This window comes from Balaenoptera acutorostrata, chromosome 12 (genome assembly GCF_949987535.1).
Source record: "Balaenoptera acutorostrata chromosome 12, mBalAcu1.1, whole genome shotgun sequence".
Lineage (NCBI taxonomy): Eukaryota > Metazoa > Chordata > Mammalia > Artiodactyla > Balaenopteridae > Balaenoptera > Balaenoptera acutorostrata.
The window spans coordinates 72258785-72284957 of record NC_080075.1 but is presented as its reverse complement, the minus strand read 5'-3'; the positions used below and the strand labels follow the sequence as shown (position 1 = coordinate 72284957).

The window sequence follows — 26173 nt, the reverse complement described above, 5'->3', positions numbered from 1 at the left end:
AACTCACATATTATTTCCAATGATGCAGATGAATATTTTAAAAGCTTTCTACATGCAGTCATATTATCGGCAAATAAGTATAGTTTTATTTCTTCCTTTCCAATATTTATACCCTTATTTCCCCATGCTACATACTGTGTACTAGCCAGGACCTCCAGTACAATGTTAAGTAAAAGTAGTAAGAAAGGATATCCTTGTCTCATTCTCTATCTCAAAGGGAAAAATTTAACATTTTGTTACTAAGTATGATGTTGCTGTAGGTTTTTGGTAGATGGCCTTTATCATAGTAAGGAAGTTTCTTTTTTAAAAAAATTTATTTATTTTATTTATTTTTATTTTTGTCTGCATTGGGTCTTCATTGCTGCACGCGGGCTTTCTTTAGTTGCGGTGAGCAGGAGCTACTCTTCATTGCGGTGCGTGAGGGCTTCTCATTGCAGTGGCTTCTCTTGCTGCAGAGCATGGGCTCTAGGCACACGGGCTTCAGTAATTGTGGCACACAGGCTCAGTAGTTGTGGCTCTTAGGCTCTAGAGCGCAGGCTCAATAGTTGTGGCGCACGGGCTTAGTTGCTTGACAGCATGTGGGATCTTCCCGGACCAGGGCTCGAACCTGTGTTCCCTGCATTGGCAGGTGTATTCTTAACCACTGTGCCACCAGGGAAGCCCCAGAAGTTTCTTTTTTTGGTCCTTGTTTTCAAAGACTTTTAAAAATCATAAATGGATATTTAATTTTATCAAATACTTACCCTGCACTTATTGAGATAATCCTCTTAATTTTCTTTTTTATTCTGTTAGCAGAGTGAATTAAATGCACATATTAGAAAAGAAGAAAGGTTGGACAGTAATGAGCTAAGCATCTATCTCAGAAAGTTAAAGGATTCCCCCCCTCCTAGTTAACTGCTAAAAATAGTATTTGAGCCCATCATTCCTACTGAAATCATATTGCAATTTAAACCACATTTTTGCTATAAGAACACCTACTAAGATTTAAAAATACTCCCTACTCTAAAGTAGAGTTGAAATCTCTCATTTATAAATGGAGATATAGCATGGAAACTGAGAATAACAGTTGATGCCACATGAACTGGCAAACACATATTTTTGAATATTTTAATTTTATAATTTTTAAAACATTCTGGGCTGACTCACTTATTCTGGTAATGGCATTTTGGATTCCTATGCTAAGAATTAAATCTATCACTTTCTAGTAGGGCTCAGAAATAGATTTTAGGCTTTAGAGATGTAGAGGATGTATTTGGTATATCAGGAACATCATATGTCATCAAGTAGTTAGTTCCATTCTCCTGGATAATGATCTAAAATAGTGGTCCTCAACCTTTTTGGCACCAGGGACCAGTTTCATGGAAGACTGTTTTGCCATGGACTGGGTTGGGGGGTGGTTCAGGTGGTAATGCAAGCCATGGGGAGCGGCAAATAAAGCTTCTCTCGCTCACCCACTGCTCACCTCCTGCTGTGAGGCCCGGTTCCTAACAGGCTGCATACCGGTACTGTCTGCAGCCCGGGGGTTGGGGACCCCTGATCTAAAACATCTACTTCAGTGTGATTTTGCTGCCTCCTTTTACCAATTTTAATTCATGAGTCTTCTTGTAGAAAGGCCTAAGACTTGACCTAGTGGGTTTTGATACAGTCAACTTAGATGGACCATAATTCCCTTCCAAGACTGAGGGTGAAAGATTCTGTGAATCAGAGGTTCAGATGCCTTCACAGATAAAATGCCCATTTTATAGATTATTTAGATAGCTGTTAAGATATCCTACTTCCGTCTTCTAGCTTCTTTACTGCTGACTTTCAGTCTAGAAACCGTGATAATTTTGAAACTGATTTAGTCTGAGTGGAATTATTGATGTTAGATTTAGTTCAGAGAAAATAAATTAATTCTGTAAAATGGAAATGTGCTGAATATCAACTGACAATAATTCACTCTAATTTATAACTTAATAATTATTTAAAGTGCAGTTATTGGTCTTTGAGTCTGTTTTTTCTTTATACTCACCTGTTATTTTAGGTTGCCAAAGCTGAAGACTTCCTTCTTAGCTGCTGTTAAATATTGTTGGTTAAGCACAAACGTCATTATCAAGAAAACAGGAAGCTATGTAGGAGAACATGCCAAATGGTGAATTAATAGTCAGGGTAAAGGAAACTGACGTAGACACAGGGAAGGAACCCTAGACTCATCTACTTTGTTCTTTTCAGGTGGCTTGAAGAATAGAAATGGTTTGTCATTATTTTTTCCAGAAAGTATGTCAAATAATAGGTTTAGCATTAAACTAGAAAGCATATATTTTGCATTGTCTTAAAAATGCTGATGTCTTAAATGTTGTAGAATATCTTCATATAACTTTGTTAATCAAGATTAATTCTTGGCTGTCACTCAAATCATATAAAGTGTTGTGAAATTGCCTACCTTTTCCTCTTTAGAGTGAAACTCTACTAATTAGAGTTCGATCTCAGTAATTAGGAACAAGTAATAATTTAAAGAGGATTCAAATCCAAATTTATGTTTCACTATTTATTTAAAGAGTTTGCTGAATAAATCAAGAGTGTCAACATTGTAGCGCCTATTTAATCAAGTTATAAGGTTATAAGGGCCTTGTTCCCTCTTTTGCATTATTGATTCACCTGTATACAGTTCATATTACTGAGAAATCATTTTCTTTTCATTAAAGCACATGTGGTTGAACACTTTTTGGCAACTTATTGTCAGCTTTTACTTTCCATTATTATAAGTACTTAATAAAAACACATTTGTTGAAAAGAGTTATAATTCACATTTTTCAGTAAGTCTGATGGTTTCCCCTTTAATTATTGAGAGATGATTTAGTTTGGTGGTTAAGAAAATGGGCCCTGGAGCTAGACATCCTGGGCTTGGATCCCAGCTCTGTCACTTACTAGCAAGTTGCATGTCTTCTGTTTGCCTCAGTTTCCTCATCTGTAAAATGGAGATAATAATAGCATCTATTTCTGAAGGTTGCCGTGGGCTTAAATAGTTTAATCTAATTAAAGAACTTAGAACAGTGCTCGCCACATAGTAAATGCCCAACAAATGTTAGCTGTTGTTGTTATTATTATTTATTGTGAAAATAGAGTAATTTTAGGTAATGACTTTAAGTTTAAATTCTGAGTTGCATGTACAACTCTTCAAAGGGAGGACCTTCCACAAATAGTCACACTTTTAGCTTTCTCAGAGGTGAGGATGAGAGCGCCTTCCCAATTCCAGTTAAATCATCAGTTTTTGTCAGGAAAAGAGCACTAGACCGGGAATCAAGTCTTATGCAAACCTTTCATTCAGCAAACCTTTATCTCCATACATAGTCGGTGGAGTAGCCACGTTCTGGACACCAGTGCTGCTAGGCTTGGGCTTCCCTGGGGGCACAGTGGATAAGAATCTGCCTGCCAGTGCAGGGGACACAGGTTTGCTCCCTGGTCCGGGAAGATCCCACATGCCGCGGGGCAACTAAGCCCATGCACCACAACTACTCAGCCTGCGCTCTAGAGCCCGTGAGCCACAACTACTGAAGCCCGCGCGCCTGGCGCCTGTGCTCCGCAACAAGAGAAGCCACTGCAATGAGAAGCCCATGCACCACAATGAAGATTATTAGCCCCCGCTCGCCGCAGCTAGCGAAAGCCCACGCGCAGCAATGAAGACCCGATGCAGCCAAAAATAAATAAATAAAAATTAAAAAAAAAAATTAAAAAAAAAAGAAAAGATGCTTAGGCCCAGGAGACTAAGATGTGGCCAGAAGTGGAAGTGGTTTCTAATCTGTTGTCATCTGTAAAATGACAGTTTTTGAGTTTAGCTGATGATTACAGTCATACAGTAAAATTTCATCAGTGCTGGGTGCTCAGCACTGTGCTAGATGCTTTACTAAGACATTTTTAAAACTGTAAAGCAGTTCTTGGCACCAAGAATCTTAGATCTGGTAGGAAAAACAAACCAAAATTAGAAAATAGATCAATAATAATATTGAGAGTCATGATTAGATGTAAAATAAGAGATCATAGGAATGAGAGTATAAGAAGGTTATTATGCTTAGCATTTCAACGTGCCAATGGTTAGCTGCAATTTCTGTAATAAAGAACCAGAGTAAACTGCCTGATTTGTTGTTAACCTGAATCCCCACTTGAGAATTCCCACTTGCATAATCTTTTTAAAAGGGAACTCAACCCACTTTGTTCTCCCACATGTTAAACTTTAAAATATTGAGTCCCCAGTATATTGAGGTAATTAGAATTTAGTGAAAGATACATTTTTAGAGCATAGTTCACCCAAAAATCCTTTTTATGTTATAATGCCAAGATATGTGTTTTGTTCTTGTCACTGCTGTATTCCCAGCACCCAGCACACTGCCTGACCTATAGTAAGCACTCAAGAAGTATAGTTGAGAGGGAATTCCCTGGCGGTCTAGTGGTTAGGACTCCATGCTTTCACTGCTGATGGCGTGGGTTCAGTCCCTGGTCGGGGAACTAAGATCCCACAAGCCTCTGCATGGTGTGGCCAAAAAAAAAAAAAAAATTAAACAAACAAAAAAATATAGTTGAGAGACAAATTTGAAATTACATTTAAATTGTCAGTAATTTCTAAGTCATTTAAAAATTATTTTACTATTAAAAGATACTCAGTTTGGAATATTGGTTTTTTAAACCTTAGATCTAATTGTGTGTTAGGACAAGTTGCCATTATACAAATATAATTTTAATGAAGTTGGTAACTTTTTATTTACTAGCATTTTCATACTTGTGTAAGGAAATGCCTTTCTAGGAGAATGAACTTTCCCACTGTATTAGTTCTCTGTAACTGCATTTGACTGCAGCTTCATGGGAGGCCTTACACAGTTCTGGTGTAAGGGTTCCCAAACCCTGCCACATAAGAAACTGTGAGAGATAATAAATGTTTGAAATGTGACATTTTGTGATATCACAATATAAAGACTTTCATACACTTTACCTGAAGGCTCTTTATAGGTAGATCATCCTGCCTTCTTTCCTTTTGTAAAGGAGTGAAGCACTTTAGAAGAAAAAGATAAATCAAGCCATCATAGCCAAGTTTCCTGAGGCAAATATAAAAAGAATGTATTTAGCTTTAAAATATTTATATAATTATAGAATAGTTCATGTTCATTATTAATCAAAACAATGCAGAAAGGTAGTTGAAGAACATTCTAAAAATCACCCCAAATCCTGCTACATTTTGGTGACGGTCCTTTTGAAATCTGTTATGTACATAGACAGACACACACATTGATCTGTCTTTTCCGTACGTGGAGCCATACTATCCATATGTGGTTTTCAGTATTTTTTAACCCATGCCCTTTTTTGATTAACAGAAAAACACTCTTTGAGTGTGATTTGAAATTTTATGGTATATTAAATAACATGACCGAAACCAGTTTTATTTTATTTTTTTATGTTTTTTAATAAATTTGTTTATTTTATTTATTTATTTTTGACTGCATTGGGTCTTCGTTGCTGCTTGTGGGCTTTCTCTACTTGCGGTGAGCGGGGGTTACTCTTTGCTGTGGTGCACGGGCTTCTCATTGCGGTGGCTTCTCTTGTCGCGGAGCACGGGCTCTAGCCTCTCGGGCTTCAGTAGTTGTGGCACACGGGCTCAGTAGTTGTGGCTCGCGGGCTCTAGAGCACAGGCTCAGTAGTTGTGACGCATGGGCTTTGTTGCTCCGCGGCGTGTGGGATCTTCCCGGACCAGGGCTCGAACCCGTGTCTCCTACATTGGCAGGTGGATTCTTAGCCACTGTGCCACCAGGGAAATCCATCCAAAACCAGTTTTAGACAGAGGTAATTTAAAAAGGGGAAACATTTTAGTTTAATCTTAAAAGAACCTTTAGGTAACATGACATTGGTTTGTTTCCCATAAAACTATTTATCCTAGGTAATATGGAAGACAGAGCATAACAAGGTATTTTAAATAATTTTCTCAGTATTTAATTGGAGGAGAAACTGCCTACTTTTTAGGAGAGAGAGACCAGCTTAGCCTTTCTTGCCTCTGTTCCCTTGAACAGTTCAGTTCTTGGCCCCAAATTTGTGTATACCTCTCAGCAAAACAGAAGCCCTACAGTTCACTGGAGATTAGTGACATAACCTGTGTATACTCCTGTTTGAGGAGTATTACCCCTGCCACCATCCCCACTTCAAGTAAGTGATCTTTCCAACAACAGACAGGACTCTTCTAAGGTGAGTTTTTCTTCTATCTTTTCTTCTTTTTCGTGCTGTGTTAGTGGCCTGTATAGATTGGCTGGCCCACCCATGGATCTGCCTCTGTGTCCATGTGAGATTTGGCTGTCATCTCACACTTCCAGCTCTTAACTTGCCTTCTCCCTAAACGTGTGCTTCTCTGCTAGTTGCCCCTGTTGAATAAATCTTCTTGTCTCCCTTGCCACTGCTGTTTCCCTCATCCAAGTACCTAGCATCATTCTTGGCCTGAAATGGACTCGTTTCTGGTCTCCTTGTTTCCGTTTTGCCTCTTTACAGTTCCCTTTTCCATACAGTATACTGGGTAATCTTTTAAGAGCTTAGAATCAGATAATATTACTCTTCCTAAAACCTTCCTTTGTGCTTAGAGTAAAACCTGAATCAACTGCCACCACTTGCAAGGCTCTGCGTGGCCTGTCCCTTGCTTAATCTCTTGTCCTAATCTTTTGCTGTTTTCTTTCTCAGTCACTCTGCTCTAGCCGCATTGCCCAGACTTAGCAAGATTCCTTCCCCCAGAAATATCAGACTTGTTCCTGCCTTCACGTCTTTGCACCAGCTGTTTCCTCTGGCTGGAACGCTCTTCCCCAGAGCTTTGCATGGTTGGCCCCTTCGCGTTTTTCAGGTTTCAGATTTCGCCTCCTCCAGGGGTCTTCCCCAGTCTTCCAATGTAATGTGGCTCCTGTTTTATTGCAGCTCGCTGTTTTATTTTCTTCATCACATTTAGCAATCTTAAACCATCTTTGTGTGTTTGTCTCTTTTTTAATCATTTCTCCGTCCCTCGCTAGAATTTAATTATCGTGAGACTGTAGCTCTTGTCTGTCTTGTCCACCCTGTATTCCTAACACATAGAGCAATGTTCAATAAATCTTGTCTAAGTGAAAAGAATTAGTGAGTGAATCACGCAGGTGGAGGAATGTATTTTTTTACACCCTGAGGTGGCTGGAACCAGCCCTTCAAGTAGGAAGGGAGGAAGGTGAAGAGGCAGAGCACAAAAACACTTTCCTAGTCGTGGTTAAGGCATAAAGTGAATAATATAAAGTGTGGCCCCACCGTGAATGTAAGAATTTAGAAACTTAATTCACATTGAAGAATGATGAGTTATTCAAACAAACCAGAATCAGATTAATCCTGAGGATTTCCTGTACTATTAATAACTTCACTCATTAAGCGATGTAGGTAATTTGATGATCTTCAAGACCCCAAAAGACACTTGATTGAATATTTTAAAAAAAATCATTTAAAAACATTGCTGGTTGAATATAATATATGAGAAAAAATTCTTAGTGTTGCTTATAGGGTCATTTCTGTCCGTTTGTATTTTATAATGCGAAAATTTATGTGTTTTCCATAAGTGTTTTCAAAGAACTACTATGTTGTGGGCTAGGAAAGATTATACTATAAGAGAAATATTTTAGTACCTTTAAGAAAATGTGCCCTGAAGAATTTTTTATATTGAAAAGTAAAGGAGACTGTGTTCTTAAAACCTGTAAAAAATTGAAGTAGATTACTCTGCAATGACTAGTGCAATTTTGTTTAGTTTATAAACTAATATTTTTATTGGCCACTAAAGATAAAGAGGAATAATCAACCTAGTGATTTATGTTAAATACATTAAAGTTTCTGTCTGCTTCTTTTCTCTTTCACATTCAAATAGTTTTGGGGAAAAGTAATAGTTAATCTGAGATCTGAGTTAGTTTTTTTTCGAGCCAGCACTTCTCAAATTTAGTTTCAAATGACTGTTGCCCTTCAAAGTGGCCATCTCGGAAAGTTGTACATTTGTTCTAACAATGCTTCCATTCCTTAAACTACTTTTGTAGGTTCTTTTTCAGAAATGTCTCATAGGCGGTTTTGGAATTATGAATGAAAATTAGCCTTCTTTACAAATTAAAAACGTTGCTTTTTTTTTGACTACATGAAGACATACAACTTCCTTAACTGACTTCATATTAATATTTTATTAATTTATGAAGCCAACACTGCTGTTATGCAGTTGAAGTTATGACGCAGAAGATTATGAGAGATATCTTACAAAGTAAATCTCTGTAAAGAACAAAGAGTATTGTATAATTTTGTGCAGTAATAGATTAAAAAAAAAAACAAGCTGTTGAGACCTGGGTGACTAACTCACCCCCCTTTTAGATTTGCATTTTATCTGAAACTGAGTGCAGTGCATTGTGCGCTGCTACAGATGTAAGTTATGGGGTGCCAAATCTAGAGGAAGCGCCTTATTTTCGGGAAAAGAGAGAAAACCATCTGGTACCAGAAAAAGGCCAAAAGTGGGCTCTTTTTAGTACTAACTGAGTGAAAACTAAGAGTCTATATTTAAAATATGACCATAAAACTACTCTTCTTTTACAGTTCTTGGCATCAAAGACTACAGACCTGTTTTGGATCATATACCTGTTTTCAAAGTCGAGATACACTTCTTTGAGAGAAGTAGTTGAAGCAGTGTTGGTATTTATTGTTAGAAGGCATATAGGTTTTATTGTGGGATAAATGAATTATTTGTTTGAGTGCGAGTCTTGTGTCTTGGCCTCCATGACCATTAAGGGCTTTTATTTTGTTCTATAAGCCAGTGTTTTAATCGTTTGTCTTTAAGGATCACTTTTTATTAACTTATTAAATATTGTAAATATGCGGGGTTTTAAGAAACTCTTTTCTTCTCTTTCTTTTTTTTTAAAGCTGCACGTCATTGACTCCTGGACCCAACTGTGACCGATTTAAATTGCACATACCATATGCTGGAGAGACATTAAAATGTAAGTAAATGATGACTCTTTTACTGAAAAATGTAGATTACAGTGCTAGCTATTGGATTTTGTGCTTTAGTTTGTATTTCTGGCTTTTAGGTGTTATCTCCTAAGATACTGATCAGAAGGATTTACCACTTCTTGAAAATTTGTCTTTCAGTCCTAGTTCTAGTCAAAGTAAGGCATGCAGCTCAATATCAAAAAAACAAACAGCCCAGTCCAAAAATGGGCAGAAGACCTAAATAGACATTTCTCCAAAGAAGATACACAGATTGCCAACAAACCCATGAAAGAATGCTCAACATCTTTAATCATTAGAGAAATGCAAATCAAGACTACATTGAGATATCATCTCACACCGCTCAGAATGGCCATCATCAAAAAACCTAGAAACAATAAATGCTGGAGAGGGTGTGGAGAAAAGGGAACCCTCTTGCACTGGTGGTGGGAATGGAAATTGATACAGCCACTATGGAGAACAGTATGGAGGTTCCTTAAAAAACTAAAAATAGAACTACCATACGACCCAGCAATCCCACTACTGGGCATCTACCCTGAGAAAACCATAATTCAAAAAGAGTCATGTACCACAATGTTCATTGCAGCTCTATTTACAATAGCTAGGACATGGAAGCAACCTAAGTGTCCATCGACAGATGAATGGATAAAGAAGATGTGGCACATATATACAATGGAATATTACTCAGCCATAAAAAGAAATGAAATTGAGTTATTTGTAGTGAGGTGGATGGACCTAGAGTCTGTCCTACAGAGTGAAGTAAGTCAGAAAGAGAAAAACAAATACCGTATGCTAACACATATATATGGAATCTTAAAAAAAAAAAAATGGTCATGAAGAACCTAGGGGCCAGACGGGAATAAAGACGCAGACCTACTAGAGAATGGACTTGAGGATATGGGGAGGGGGAAGGGTAAGCTGGGACAAAGTGAGAGAGTGGCATGGACGTATATACACTACCAAACGTAAAATAGATAGCTAGTGGGAAGCAGCCACATAGCACAGGGAGATCAGCTCGGTGCTTTGTGACCACCTAGAGGGGTGGGATAGGGAGGACGGGAGGGAGGGAGACGCAAGAGGGAAGAGATATGGGGATATATGTATATGTATAGCTGATTTACTTTGTTATAAAGCAGAAACTAACACACCATTGTAAAGCAATTATACTCCAAAAAAGATGTTAACAAAAAAAAACAAAAACAAAAATAAAGTAAGGCAGTCGGCAGGGAGTAAGTTGTGGTCAAGTGGGCATGCACACGTTTTACCTTTTTTAGCAAAGGTCAGAAATACAAATGGCTACAAGGTCAGACTGGTAACATGAATGAGGGAAGCAGGCTAGGTGTGGCAAATTGGGGAACTCCTACCCAGTTTCGAGGGGTTGCCCTTACTGATTTATTGAGAAAAGGCAGAAATCTGAATTTTTATTTGAATTCTCAGTTTTAGATGTAGGCCACTTCTTCAAAATTACAATGTGGGCCAGCATTATGCAGGCCAAACCAATGTGTGTGTGGGCTGGCTTGAGCTCTTGGAGCACTGGTTTGTGACCTCGATGAATAGTATGCAAGACCTACTGTAGGATTTAGTCCACCATCTACAGCATCTGCCTAGGTTGCATCAGCCCTTCTCTGCCATAATTACCAGTACTGAAGCTCTAGCCTAGTGTGGAGATGATGATAGCTTTGGTTGGTTAGTATCAATAATCTCATCAGGAATTTTCTTTCTTGAAACTGTACTAGTGAATGGGGTATGAAAGTCTCTCAATTCTTATACAGAGGAATAAAGAGCAAAGATGTTGAAGGTGGGACAGATGGGTAAGCGGTGCCTTTCAGACCACTCTAGGCTAGGAAAGGCCACATCTTAGTATTCGTAGAATCACTTTATATTAATTTACCAAATGCAACGTGAACCAAAAAATTTGTGACATGCTGACTTGCTAACCTTTCATTGTTAGATCATTCTCTGGAAACCATTAAAATACAAAAGAATTTCACCTGTCTGAGGTAGTAGGGACAGACTAGGTTGCTACTTTTATTGGGGAAAAATATTATTGACTAAATTTGAAGAAAATGATCAAAGTAAATCATTCACATTTACTAAAAATGCAAATAATTCAAACATTTTTTAATACATGAAAACAGTAGTCCTCTGTTCCATTTCTCCCCAGCCCTAGTCCTGTTTCTCAAGGGAACCACTTAAAATATTTTAAAAAAATTGTTTCAGTGTTTAGTTCTCCTGGGGATGATCGCCCCATATCTAAGTAATATGCTTATGCCTCTGTTTCTTGGCTTATCAATTTTAGATATTACTATCTTTTGATTTCCTGCTCTGATGCATAAGGTATCAGGCTATTTTCACTGCACCCTTTATCTCTCTCTTCTCCTCTGTAGTGTAGTTATACCACCACTATCGGTGCCTGTGTTGGTTACCCTGTAGCTTCAAATTTTTTCTTTTCTTTTCTTTTAAAGGATCATTTAAAGCATTGTATTATATAGTTAAATGAACAGCTCCTAAAAGTTCTTAGTAAGTGCCTGGCACACAGTTATCACTGTTATTACTTAAGCAAAATCTCTGTGCAGTAATGATGACCGCTTAGTATGCTTTTATTTAGTTTCCCGTTAACCATAGACAGTGTCTTTTGGCTCCCCACTTTATAAGATGAAGATATTAGCCCCTGCCCTTCCTTCCATTCCTCTTCCTCACCTCCCAGCTTCTGTCTTCTGTTATTTTCCTTTTGCATTGTCAAGGGTGATAACTTACTGTCTGTTCTAAATCTACAGTTGCCATCTGTGCCTTGTCTACAAATTGCTTGAATGATTAACTCTGCAGGCCTGCTCCTGCAGTTATCACTATGGGATTTACCTTTATTATTCTCTTGGATTTGACCTTGTAGTGTAGAATCTGTGTATTGAAAATTCTGTGTTTTTAGAATTATGTCTTGGTAAACAGGTTACCTTGTTATTTTGCTGGACCACAGTCTCAAACAACTTGCTCAGATTCCACTCCTCCCTCTATCCTTCCACCTTTCCTGTAGCTCCTCTGATAATTTTTTATTAACACAGTCATAATTAGGTATCTTAATTTTTTTTTTTTAAATAAATTTATTTATTTATTTATCTTTGGCTGCATTGGGTCTTCATTGCTGTGCTCGAGCTTTCTCTAGTTGTGGCGAGCAGGGGCTACTCTTTGTTGTGATGCATGGGCTTCTCATTGCAGTGGCTTCTCTTGTTGCTGAGCACAGGCTCTGGGCACATGGGCTTCAGTAGTTGTGGCACACGGGCTCAGTAGTTATGGCTTGTGGGCTTTAGAGCGCAGGCTCAGTAGTTGTGGCACACGGGCTTAGTTGCTTTACGGCACGTGGGATCTTCCCAGACCAGGGCTCGAACCAGTGTCCCCTGCATTGGCAGGCGGATTCTTAACCACTGCGCCACCAGGGAAGCCCAGGTATCTTAATTTTTAAGAGCTCTAAGAGCTCTGTTCCTCTTTTGCAACATCTTGTTCTTATTTTATGAATATAGTATCTTAAAAGTTTTCGAAGGATATAGTTTTTTTTTTTTAGTTTTTTTTCTGTTTTCTGAATTATTTTGATTTTCCCCAGGGATTATATTTTTATCATCTTTTATTTTTTTACCTCTGCTATTCTATAGCCTTTCCTCAAATAAAAGATGGGTTTTGGTTGTCCATTTATATATAAAACATGATAAAACTCTGATTGGGACTTCGGTATTGGCAGGACTTAATTGAGTATGTGGGTTAATGGTGGGCAGGCTGTTAATATGAGCACCCCTATGTGTCATATTTGGAGTTCAGCTGTTCTGGCTCTCCCCCAAATAGTTTATTCTGTTTTTTAAGAAAGTCTTCTAAATTTTTTTCCTGGGGATACACATCTGGCCACCATGCCATTTTTGGGAGATGGGTATATATAGATTATTGCCTGTGGAGCTTTTAGTCAGTCTCTCTGTTCTTAGCCCCTAGTCTCATTCTTGCCTCTCCTTACACCGGATGACTACAAGTTTTTATGGCTTTACCAGGACAGATGGCTTCCTCCTCATCAGTAGCCTCTTCCTCTCATTATTGCAGCCAAAGCTTTCTCTGCCCTATCTCTTCAAGTACTACTCTTCCATCTGCATTCTGCCTTCTAGGAATTTGTGGAAATGTTGCTACTGTTTTCCCTTCCTCTTCACTCTCCTGTTGTTTTTGATTTTTATCTTTCTGTTCCTCCACTATCATTTAATGAGAGAGGGTGGGTCTTAGAAGAGAGAGGAAATAAATGTTTATGGTCAGTCCACAGTCTTGAGCCAGAAATAATGTGACTTCACAAAGTTCTTTCTAGCTGTATGAGTTTATGTTAGGAAGCATTTACTAGTATCCTGTATCCTCTCACTACTGTAAGCTTTTATAACTTTGGTGATTAGGGTATTTGGACTGGTATTTACCATATCTTGTAGTTATGTCCTATTAAGTTATTGCTTGATATCATCATTATATGCTAGAGACTTAATTTAGCCTGTAGAATGCTCTATAATAATTGAGTAATAAATGAACTTTATATACTGAGATTCTTGCACATTAAGGTGAGTCAGACTCCTAGCCTTAAGCAGCCCATAGCCAAATAAAAGGAAAAGACAATTGATTATGGAAACTGTATTTACAAAAGTTTATTGAATTGGAAAAATAAGAATGTGACATTCTGTTACTTGTATCAGTCTTTTGCCAACAGAAATTCAATCTTTAGAAGTTATTTATTGTACAAGGAATTTGTAATTGGAACATCGCTCTTAACAATTCAGAAAACAGGAAGGACATACAGTACTTTGCAGATTTGGAGTCTGTTTCTATTTTGTCTTTATATATTTTACTCTGCCTTCTCAAAGCAGATTAATGACAATATTATGTAACGAAATTTTATATTTTGAGATATTTTATATACTAGGAAACAGTTCTTCTATAAATTTTGCAGTTAATGATAGTAAGAATGAAAGACAAAGGAGAGGGCACATTTCTACTCATGAATTCACGAATTTATTCCTACAGAATTACCCACGTGTAAAATGAAATAATTGAAGTAAAAAAGACCAGAAGATTACAGTACATTAGGAATGACGTTATTGTCTCCTCAGCTCTTTTCAATGTGAAGAGAAAACTGTTGGGCATTGAAAGCGTTGCCAATTTGTGTAAGATTCTCATGGAAAATATCAAAGGATATCTGAATTAAAGAGAAGTCCTTCTAACAAACACAACATCGTAAAGCAAACATGCTCCAATAAAAATTAATAAAAAAAAAAAGTCCTTGAATTTCATGATTGTAGAAGAGACAACTGGTACTTACTTAAAGAGGACTGGAAAAGTGAATCTTCAGTGATCAAATTGATTTAAATAAAACAAATGTTAAGATCTAGGATGGTGCCATTAAAATGCGTGAAAATATGCCCATTACAGCAAAATTCACAGAGGAAGGTCAGCGAGATTCTTACAAATGCATGTTTGTAAAAATAGTCACGCGCTATAGCACTTAACTCTTGAAGAAATTATTGTTTGTGTTTTTTTGTGTCCTATTTAAATAGGGCGGGTGTGAAGCTGTTTTGCTCATATTTTATTTCTAACCTGTACATTATTGCCTGGTATTTAGAGGGGAACTTGTGTTTGTGGAATGAATGGACCATGTTCATTCTTTGGATATGATAATGAAGAGGTTTGATGAGGAAGTGACAGAACTCTGAAATATTCTCAATTTTACAAGTTTTTCGAGTAACACTATTATGTAACTATAAAGAGAGATAATTGAAATATTTTAAATTATATCAAGCAAATCTGTGGCCGAAATCAAATGGTTTCCTAACACTGGTTTCAAATTTGAAATTATCTTTTGTTTAAAATTTCTATTTTTCATACTAACAATTTATTTTAATCAGGGACTGTTTGGTTATAAGAAACCCATTGGAACAAGCATAAACTAAAGAGTTTGTTTGTTTGTCTTTATAAGGAATTAAGTGAACTCCATGGTGCCCAAGGGCAGGAAGTATAGCCAGGCCTCATAGGGAATGGAAGGGTGGCAGAGACAATAATAATAGCTGGTCAGCATCTGTGTTCTTGTACGTCTTTGTCTTTCTCCCGAAACATATTTTCCTGTCACCATATTCACTTTATTCTTTTTCCCCCAGATTTCTGTTTCTCCTCATGTAGAGCAGAAATGGCTTCCTGAGCCCCCTAGGACATGGTGACTAAGTTCAAGGCCACGAGAAGACAGTCTGTGGTCTTCGAGTGAGAGGGTCTGTTTGGCATCTTGGGCGGGGTGTCCCCTTGGGATCCAGTCATATAGCCAAGAGCTCTGGTTCATGTATTGTCATGGTTACTAGAGGCCAGTTTAACACAAAGTGAGCATGGGCTGGGCAGGTACCCAGAGAGGTATCTATTACACTGTTTCAGGAGTTTTTTCTAAAGAGATTCCAAGTGAAACTAGAGGCATTTTGCCTTTGTCTTTAGCAGTAGAAGCAGTGCCATTGTTTATCATCTGAGAGGAATGATGAATATTTCAGAGCCATTTGTGACAGAGTCAAGAAGTCATGCCAAAAAATTATCTCCAAAGGTTTTGAAGTTGAAAGACTTTCCCAGAGGAAAAGCCTTTTTTTCAGAGGAAAAAGTGAAAAAAAAAAAAAAAGATTATGATTTGAATGATATGTTATGTCTCTGTGTCTTCAGAGGAGCAGTATAAAATCGAAGCATTTCCAAGGCTTCGATACTGTGTCACTAAATTTAAATTTGTATTTTTTGGAGAACGATTACAACAAAAGGAAACCAATCTCAGAACTGCTATTTAAATGGAATGTATCATTTAATTAAACAGTGGTCAAATATACACAGAGATTTTTATAGACAAATTGTAAATAGTGTTCCAGAACTTCTGCTTTACTGAATCTTGAAATTCGACTTCATTTTTATCCTATCTCAAGTGGTTTGACTGCCCTGTGTGTGTGTGTGTGTGTGTGTGTGTGTGTGTGTGTGTGTGTGTGTGTGCGTGCACGTATGCATTGACACAGTGCTTCTTGCATCTCAGGTCTATTATATATTACTTTGTCTTAGCCAATCAGCATAGTAAACTCAGAATGCTCTTTTTTTCTGCTCTTTGTCCTTTAAAGACTTCACTTATGTAGCAGTGTGTAGAGACACTCAAGGGCTTTGCCTGATGGCTGTCAAACATAAACTGAATGCCAAACTGGTAGCACCAGAAGGTCCCAGTGGTGTTTTGGAGAAGTTTGTTGCATCAGCTGAAAGAGATATTAAGGTTCTGTTGATTTAATCTTATCTGTAAGAATTTTGCACTTTGCTTGGTTTGTTCTTATACCTTATATCCTGAACTTTGGTCAGTAGGTCCAAAGGTTGGCTGCTGTGGCTGTAGCTGTTGGCAGTCTTGTTGGGATGACAGTGTTATTTTATGAAAAATTTCTTGTATTGTTTAAAATAAATAATCTATTTGGAAAATGTTAACCGAGTAATCTTTCTGCTTTAACCTTTTCTCCCTTCCCTTCAGTATTTTAGCGACCGAATCCCACAGCCTAGCATTCGAGGCTGTCAGTCTGCCCTTCCAGCCTCTCCTTGGGCCCCCTCGGTGGAGCTCAGCTGACGACAGTCCAAGTCAAAAGCCTATATACATTGTACTGGTTGAAGTAGATTTTTTTTGATAGTAGCTTTTATTAAGATATATTTTACATACCATAAAATTCGGTCTTTTTAAAAAAAATTTATTTATTTATTGTTGGCTGCGTTGGGTCTTCGTTGCTGTGCGCAGGCTTTCTCTAGTTGCGGCGAGCGGGGGCTACTCTTCGTTGCGGTGCGCGGGCTTCTCATTGCGGTGGCTTCTCTTGTTGCGGAGCGCGGGCTCTAGGTGCGCGGGCTTCAGTAGTTGTGGCTCGCAGGCTCAGCAAAGTAGCTTCTATGTAAAGAAAACAACCTAGAAACCAATAATCACATTCAAAGTTACTATTAAACCAATAATCACATTCAAAGTTGCTATTAAACATCTGTGCATTTTGATTATTTACAAAATATAGATGATTACCTCATTAAAGGTTCTCTCTGATCTTGCATCAGCCTCATTGTAACTTCACAAGCTCTTCGAAAAAGACCTTCTGTTCCCATAGGACCCATTCCGTTAACCATATTATGAGTCAGGCGAAATGGAACAGTTTCTGGGACCTCAAAGTTTTCTCCCTTAAAACAATGAATTTCATTAAAAAGTAAAAATTTTGGAATTTTAAAATCTTTATGCAAAAAATTTAGAGCTTTTAGCAAAGAGCAAACATACCCTCAAAATATTTGTATTTGCAACTTACGTTAGAGGCCTACATCCTGAACGAGCCATATGACTCTACCTTTGCTTTTGAGGAACTGAAACACAACTCCTTGGATAAGATCTAGAGGATGGATGGATTCATCTTTCACTGAATTACTAAAGTGAATAGCATTATAGAGCAATATTTATGCATTCAATATTTAGCCTTATATTAACTGCCTTAATGTCCTTCTTCAATAGTATAAAGTAGAAACAAAAATACTCTCATAATTTTCTTCTTTTCTTTAAGACTTTCACTTTAAAACAGGAGGGGAAAAGAAATAGCCAAGCGTTAGATGCTCACAATCCCTGAAACAGGAAATGTAGCATGTAATATAATGAAGTCCAGTTCATTTATTTTCTGCCATTCTCTAACACCTGCCTTTCCTAGGGCTTTTCCATCCCTAAATTCCTCTCTTGTATGAATCCCCTGTACCAGTGGTTTATCTTTGATTTGTTTTCAGTTGGGTCTGTGAGTCACCTTTCTTGGTTTCCTGTGACAGCAGACGGCAACCCATAGAGAATGAGGGTGAAGGAGAAAGTGGGTTTAATTATTAGTCTGCCTTTCAGGATCATAACATTGGAAAATTGGAGGGGGGGCCTTAAGGAGAGTCCAACAACCTTATTTTATTCCCAGACCTCAGTCTGGACCTACAGAATCTGAATTTCCTGTGATGTTTCCTAGGTATCTGCATTAAAACAAAAAACAAAAAAAATTCTTAGGTGCTGCTGCCAGGTTTGGAAACAATCACATTAAACTACTCTGTCTCTCTAAAAAAAAAAAAGCCTATATACAAGTGATTTGCTTGTTGTACTTCTCAAATATCCTGCCTTTCTTCCTCTTTCTACTTTTGTTCACACTGTTTAGTCTTCAATAGGATGGACCAAGGCAATAGTAAAATGGCTGGACTGTTCTGTGACATATTTGGTTCTTCATTGGCACTTGCCAACCTGCTGCTCTGATGGCTGTGCTCTCTGTGAGGCTCCTTGGCTGGGACTCCAGGATCACCTGCAAGGAGAGGAGGATTGAACCAATTTTACTAGGACTTGTAACAGTTGCACTAAGTAAAAAGTTGGACACAGAAGTCCAGGGATTTAGTTTGGCATCATGCCAAGAGGCATTATAATTTTTCTTGGTAGTATATTTCATTTTACTTTATTTTTATCTTTTTAAAAGATTCATTTACTTAAAGATTATTATTATCTAGCGTTCAAGGTATTTTTAGAGGCTAATTAGGGAGGCAGGTCACCTTTGATTTAGTGAATGTTCTAAAAAATGCTCATTGAAAGTCAAGTAATAAGTGCTAATTTTGTGGATTAGAGATTAACTCTCCCTTAGATTTTGAGGATTCCTTTGTCTGGTATTTCAGAATGTTTCTTCTTGGAATTCATGGAATGTTGGAAGAATTTTTAATAATAGCAACTAACATTATTAAAAATTTGTAAAGTCAGAAGTCAGCTTAGTTATAGGCTAACTATATATCTATAAAATCTGGCTTTGATGCTGATTATAGTTTATTAAAAAATGACTGATAAAATTGCTAAGACTAACTTATTGAACATATATTTTATAGAGAGTTAGGCTTATTTATATACATCTTCTCATTTAATCACACAGTGACTTTGAGATAGAAATTTATATCCCACTTTTTTATATTAACGTTATGGAGGTATAATTTACATAAAATAAAATGTACCCATTTTAATGAACAATTCCATACATTTTGGCAGCTATAAATAGCTATTTAACTACACCACAGTCAAGACGTGGAACATTTTCATCCTCCAAAGATATAGAACATTTTCTTTCCTCCACAAGTCAGTTCCTTCCACCACCATCCCCCAACCCTTGATCCTTATCTTCTCTCTGAAATTATAAACGGTTTTGCCTGTTTTAGAATTTCATATAAATGGAATCATATACTATGTAGTTTTGGGTGTATGGCTTCTTTCATTCAGCTTAATGGTTTTTTTTTTTGTTTTTTTTAAATTTAATTTTATTTTTTTTCAGCTTAATGTTTTTGAGATTCATCTATACTATTCCTTATATCAATGCTTTGTTCCTTTTATTGCCAATAGTAGAACATTGTATGGATATACCACAGTTAAAAAAAAATTCATTCATCTGTTGAAGGGCATCTGAGTTATTTCCAGGTTTTGGCTTATATGAATAAAGCTGCTGTTAAATTTTTGTACATGTCTTTTTGTGGAGATATGTTCTCATTTTCTTGGGTAAATACCTAGCAGTGGTACTGCTGTGTTGTAAGCTAAGTGTATGTTAATCATTAAACTGTTTTCCAAAGTGGTTGTACTATTTTACATTCCTACTAGCAATTTACGAGCTCTCTAGTTATTCCATATTCTTACCAACATTTGATATTGTTGGTCTTTTAAATTATATTTATTCTAGTGGATGTGTAGTGGTATCTCATTGTAGTTTTGATTTGCATTCTCATGTGCTTATTGGCTATTCATATATCTTTTGTTAAGTGTTCAAATGTTTTGATTGGATTTTTTTTTGTTGAGTTGTAAGTGTTCTTTATATAGTCTGGAAAGAAGTTGTTTGTCTGTTTGTCAATATTTTCTCATACGTCTATGGCTTCTCTTTTCATTTTCTTAATGGTGTCTTTCCAAGAGCACAACTTTTTAACTTTGATGAAGTCAAATTTAACATTTTTTCTTTGTTGTTTATGCTTTTGGCTTCTTGTTTAAGAAATCTTTGCCTACCTGAAGGTCTTAAAGATTTTCTCCTAGAAATTTTATATTTTTTACCTTTAACATTTTGGTCTATGATCCAATTTGAGTTAACTTTGACCATATGCATGTTAATTAACCATTTAAGTGTGGGCCCATTTCTGGACTTTACATTGTATTCCACTGATATGTCTATCCTTATGTGAGTATAACTCTGCCTTGATTATTATAGCTTTGTAGTAAATCTTTAAGTCAGGTACTATAAGTCCTACTACTTCTACTATTTCTATGTCCATAGAAATTTTAGAATTAGCTTGTTAATGTCTGCAAAAATCCTGCTGAGATTGCATTGAATCTGGAGGTCAATTTGCGGATAATTAAGATCTTAATAACATCGAGTCTTCCAATGGATGAAAATGATAACCTCTCCATTTATTTAGGTCTTCTTTAATTTCTTTAAGTATTTTGTAGTTTTTAGTGAGCAGGTCTTGTACAAATTTTGTTAAATCTACCTCTGAATATTTCATATTTTTTGATGCTAATTTATAGTATATCTATTTTCAACTTTCTTTTTCTAACTCTTTGTTGCTAATATATTGAAAATATAATCCCCCCATATTTCTTTTTCTTGCCTTAGGCCACTGACTAGAGTCTCCTACATGTTGTTGGATTCAAGTGATGAGAGCAGGCATTCTTGCCTTGTCCAGATTTTAAGGGAAAATGTACAGTCTTTCACCATTAAGTATAATATTGGCTGTATATTTTTCACAGACACCCTTTATCAGTTTGAGGAAGTTCCCTTCTATTCCTAGTTAATTGAGAGTTTTTTGTTTTGTGTTAAAATCAGGAATGGATGTTGTATTTTGGCAAATACTTTCTTCATCTATTGAGATGATCATGTGGTTTTTAAAAAATTTTATTAGTATGGTGGATTGACTTTTGAATGTTCAACTTACCTTGCATTTCTGATGTAAACTTCAGTTGGTCATGATGTATTAGCCTTTTTATATGTTGTTGGATTCAATTTGCTAAATAAAATAGTTTAGAATTTTGCATTTATGTTCATGGATGATATTGGTTTGTAGTTTTCTTTTATGCTTGTTACTGGTTTTAGCATCATGGCAGAACTGACTTCAGAACAGAATGAATTGTGAAATGAGAACCATTTTCCTCAGTTTTGGGGAATAGTTTGTGAAGAATTCCCAAACTTATTATTATTATTATTATTTCTTCCTTAAATGTTTGGTGGAATTCTCCAGTGAAACCACTTTAAAGTACAGATTAAATTTCCTTAATAGATATAGAACTTAGGTCATCTACTTCTTCTCAAGTGTCAGTAGCTTGTATCTTTAAAGGGATTTGTCCATTTCATCCAAGTTGCTGAATTTATTGGCATAATGTTTTTCATAATGTTCTCTTGTTTTTTTTTTTAATATGTAAAATCTGTAATGTTGTCACATCTGTTCTTCCTGATATTGGTAATTTGTTTCTTCTTTTTTCTTTTTACCAGTCTGGCTAATTTTTTAATTTTATCTTTTCAAAGAACCATCTTTTGACTTTGTCCATCTTCTCTGTTGTATTTCTGTTTTCTATCTTATTGATTTCCATTCTGATCTTTGATATTTCTTTCTTCTCTTACTTTGGGTTTTCTTGTTCTTCTTTTTCTTTTTTTTTTTTTATTATTTTTTTAGAAATTCACGATCTTTTATTTATTTATTTATGACTGTGTTGAGTCTTCGTTTCTATGCGAGGGCTTTCTCTAGTTGCGGCAAGTGGGGACCACTCTTCATCGCGGTGCGCGGGCCTCTCACCATCGCAGCCTCTCTTGTTGCGGAGCACAGGCTCCAGACGCGCAGGCTCAGCAATTGTGGCTCACGGGCCCAGTTGCTCCGTGGCATGTGGGATCTTCCCAGACCAGGGCTCGAACCCGTGTCCCCTGCATTGGCAGGCAGATTCTCAACCACTGCGCCACCAGGGAAGCCCTTGTTCTTCTTTTTCTAGTTTATTAAGTGGAAGCTGAGGTCATTGATTTGAGATCTTTCTTTTATGATATTGGTGTTTAATGCTATAAATTCCTATCTAAGTACTGCTTTAGCTCTGTCCCTCAAATCTGGATATGTTATATTTTCATTTTAGTTCATCATATTTCTTATTTCCCTTTTGATTTCTTTTTTGACCCATGGGTTATTTAGAAACGTCATTTAGTTTCCAGAATTTTCTAGATTTTTCAGATATCTTTCTTTTAGTGATTTTGAATTTAGGTCCATTATGGTCAAAGAACATACTTTATATGATCTACATCTTTTAAAATTTACTGTGACTTGTTTTATGGGTTCTGGTATGGACTGTCTTAGTAAATGTATAGCATCTTGTGAGGGTACAAAGTTGGTGTCAGTACATGCCTACGTTTCTGTTAATTAACTTTGTATCTTAGGATGATTCCCTTTTTTTGCACGATTATGGTACTGGCAATAGTGACTTCATATCAGAAAAGAGGGACTAATAGTTTTTCAGAATAGGTAAAGCAGAGACTTCTGGTCTGACCTAAGAATTAAAGGTATTTCGGAAACCAGGTTCTTAATGGAAGTGTATGGAGGGCCCAGATGTGCTTCTGTTTCTTTTGAACTAGTCCTTTTTCTTTATTATTTTGGCCCTTAAGGGCATTGAGCTGCTCTCACCTCCAGGATATTTCAACAGAAGTTAGCATAAGACCTTTTGGGACATTTGATGGGCATTCCAGATGGCACAGGCACTCCAGATCACTTCTGGTTGCACGGCAGGCTTTATGTGGCATTTTCTGATTGCTGATCTCCATTGATTTTCACTGGATCATTAGTCTGCTTTAGGGGAAATAATTGAGATTGCATATTTCCATTCTCCCAAAGGATATGAACCATGTCTAAATTTCCTAGTATGTGGCATCATTCATATTAACTTGTATATGTTGATTCTTAATAAATCAATCTCTATATTTATTTGTGTGGCAGATATGGCTCTTCTGTTTCTATCAAAATAAAAAATGAGACTTCTATTTGATATAAGCAGCCTACCTCTTCATAGAACAGTTCTTTTAATACTTTTCCCAGGCTGCTGTCAAACCTCCAATTTATTGAAATCCTTCTTCACATTTCCAGAGTTAGGCGAGAGATCTTTTGATTCTTCTGCTGGTTCTATATCAGCGTATAAAAAACAAAACCAGCAGTGGCTTTACCCTTCCCATTTCCCTTTTGATGCCATTCACATTAATACCATTAGTAACAACCCCACCAAAAAACAAATCAATCAATAAATAAGATTCTTGTTTTTCTTCTGCCTTTGGCTACAGGGCTTGGTTGTAAAAGGAAGAGAACAAAGTGTTTTAGTAGGATCATGTCTTTAGTGGTGGGGAATTAGAGCCATTAAAAAAATAAGCAAGTTAAAAATTGTGGCCAAATAGGAAGGTGGATGCGAAGGGATTTAGGAACTTCCAGGGAGGTCTCTAGACTTCAGATGAAGTCCACATACATCTAACTTGTGGGGGAGGTGAAGGGACAAAGGAAGAGAGAGAGTTAACTTGAGGAGAAAGAGAAAGAAATTTTTTAAAAAGTTTTCATGCAGTCTGAATAAAATTTATATTTCCCCCCTCCTTGGGCCTTAGAAATTAGACTCTTTTCCTATTATTGTCGCTCTATATGGGAAACCCTGTTTGATCGTGGTGCTGTAAACCTAAATTGAAGTGGTTGCATTCAGCGTATAGAAAAGTTCCAACTCCATCTCTAGTTAGTTCTTCCTTTGTACTTATGCCTAAACCTCTCCATCTGGAGAAGTGCCAATTTGCCACTAAATTTAAATAAATAAGAACATTTCTCATCAATAGGGGTGGCAAATTTAGCCCCTCTTCAGAGCACTGAGCAATTTATGACCATATGTTAAATACCATAAAACAGCTTTAAAGACTTGGTCCCTGGCCATTGCCAGATTGCACTGTAGGAGTAGGCAGCACTGTGAGGGGCTGGGAATGTTTCCTCCGGCCCTTGGAGGCCTCAGTAGCTCCCTGATGTCACAGCCAAAGAGGCCTGTTTTCAAACATTCCCTTTATAAAGGTGAAATACTAAAAGATTCCATTTTGGCATTTGGGTGCAAAGAAGGCAAGGCTTCTTTTTGATTTTTAAGGGTCAAAATTAGTATGGAAAGTGTTGTGTGGGAGAATGAGTAACTTGGCAGCAGTGAGTCCAGAAGGCAGGTCTAGGAATAGGTAATAGATATCCTACTCATTCTTTTTCTTGGAGCATGAACTGGACTTTTATAAGGCATAAGCAAACCAAATGTCACATGTTTCTGAATCGTTTTCATTTTGCCAACTTTTATGGAATTAATATTAATGTTAAAAACAATTTTTAAAATTTTGTCCTATAGGGCTGCCAGTTCTAAGGATTTCTTTTCTTCCAGGAGGATGACTCATTATTTGGTGAACTCCAAATATTAGTTTTTCTTCTTACCATCATCACAGCCTGTGAATCATTTATGGCATTCAGTGGGCTTGTGGCTGAGAAAATGAAGGTGTGTGCCAGCAAACATGTGATTTTTGGTCACGTAAGTGCTGTAGGACCTTAGATGGACTTCTAACATGTGAGGAAACCACTGGTTCAGGCAGGGGGCAGTGTTATTAAATAGGAATAGGCACCAAGAAGCTTTGTACAAGATGTTTCTGACTATTCTCTCTGAAGGATAACTCTTCCTACAAAGGAAAATGATGAAATTTGGCTGTCAAAAGTCCAGGATTCCTAGCCTTCTTAAATGTGTAAGTGCCAGCCCGAGGGCTGATTTCCTGTCAGTTCCTGTGTGGTCTGCACTACATCCTTCTTGCAACAGATCAGTATTTTAGGTCATCTATCATAACTGCTATCCTGTAAATTCTTGGAAATTTGATCTCAGTTTGCAGAAGGCAGCTGGCATACTTCTCTAGGAAGTGCAGCTGGAGAGCTCCTGTCTCCCTCTTCCTCAGGCCAGGAAGTACCCTATTGTTATTCATCGTTGCTTTCTTCCTTTGAAAGAACAAAAATCTTCAAAACTTTGGCAACTTCTAGAAGTGCTGGGTAGCAGTTTGAAATTACCCTTTCCATTCTGTTGGTCTAGGGCAAAAACTTGAGTGATCTTAGACATCATTTGTAAATCTTGTCTGTTTTTTTCCTAACACATGTATATGCATTAGTGGAAGTTTTCCCCCCATTGCAAATGAGTCATGCTTAAGTCTTCAGAGTCATGTGGGGTACTTCATTTTATTTCGGGCTTTGATTTTCAAGGATATTCTAATGACTTAGGCCATGTTGTTGCCCAGTTATTTCTTCTCTGTGTGTCTTCCTGTTAACAGTGAGAATTTTCAGTTCCTGCTACCAGCATCCATTAAGACTGTTCACCTTGGATATGACTTCAGTATTTGCATTGGATTTTCACTCTTTGGAAAGCAGAGATAATTTAAAGCACATGTCTTCACTACTTAATGTGAAGATAAATGTCATCTTAGTTCTAATTTGTCATGCCACAGTGGGTGAACTATGTTGTGGGACTTAGAAAAGAGCAATTTTCTTACTTTCTTATGACTCGGAGGTCACATTCTGACAACTTGATTTTATTCATGTAGAATAGGAGTTACCTTTAGCCCGGTTCGTCTGAGAGAAGAACCTGTTTATAAAGAGAATACAGACCCATGCATGAGTTATTTTAAGTGGCATCCTTAACAGTCTGTCCTGGAACACATCATTTCTACTTCTGACTCTTCTTTTCATATTTATGAAAACCCCATCTTCTGTGAGGTTCAACATCATTAGCGTAGCTCTCTGTTTCTTTTGTGTTCTGGTTCTTAAGATGAGAGGAAAGGAAAGAGAAATTGTGCTGCTTTACAGAAAAAGTGAACTTTCTGAAGGTGGATTTTATGTCAGATTTATGGACATCAGGCAGTATCATCATAGAAACAGACTGAATCCTGATAATGCACTAAGGAGAGCATGAAGGAAGAAATTTGGATTCCAAGACATGGGAGAATTTGTTATCCAGATTATTTATATCCAGTCAAATCTGTGGTTCCTGAAATAACATATTGCTAAACTCTAGGGGCGGAATCCCTGGGATCTCTAAGGTCTATATGCCCCACATAGTAGCTGATCAGGAAATGCTTATTTATTA

General features: G+C 37.0%; 1 protein-coding gene across 8 annotated transcripts in view; it reads left to right on the top strand.

Moving 5' to 3' along the window:
- The window catches only part of BABAM2 (BRISC and BRCA1 A complex member 2), a 456810-nt gene that overhangs the window by 33380 nt on the left and 397257 nt on the right, over positions 1-26173 (top strand). For 7 of the 8 annotated variants that reach the window (XM_057558629.1, XM_057558628.1, XM_057558632.1 and 4 more), the window contains exon 3: positions 8905-8981. In XM_057558629.1, coding sequence (XP_057414612.1) covers positions 8905-8981 — 77 coding nt within the window. Of the gene's footprint in view, positions 1-8904; positions 8982-24739; positions 24792-26173 lie in introns of those variants that run through there. The other variant, XM_057558633.1, reaches the window with a different exon arrangement.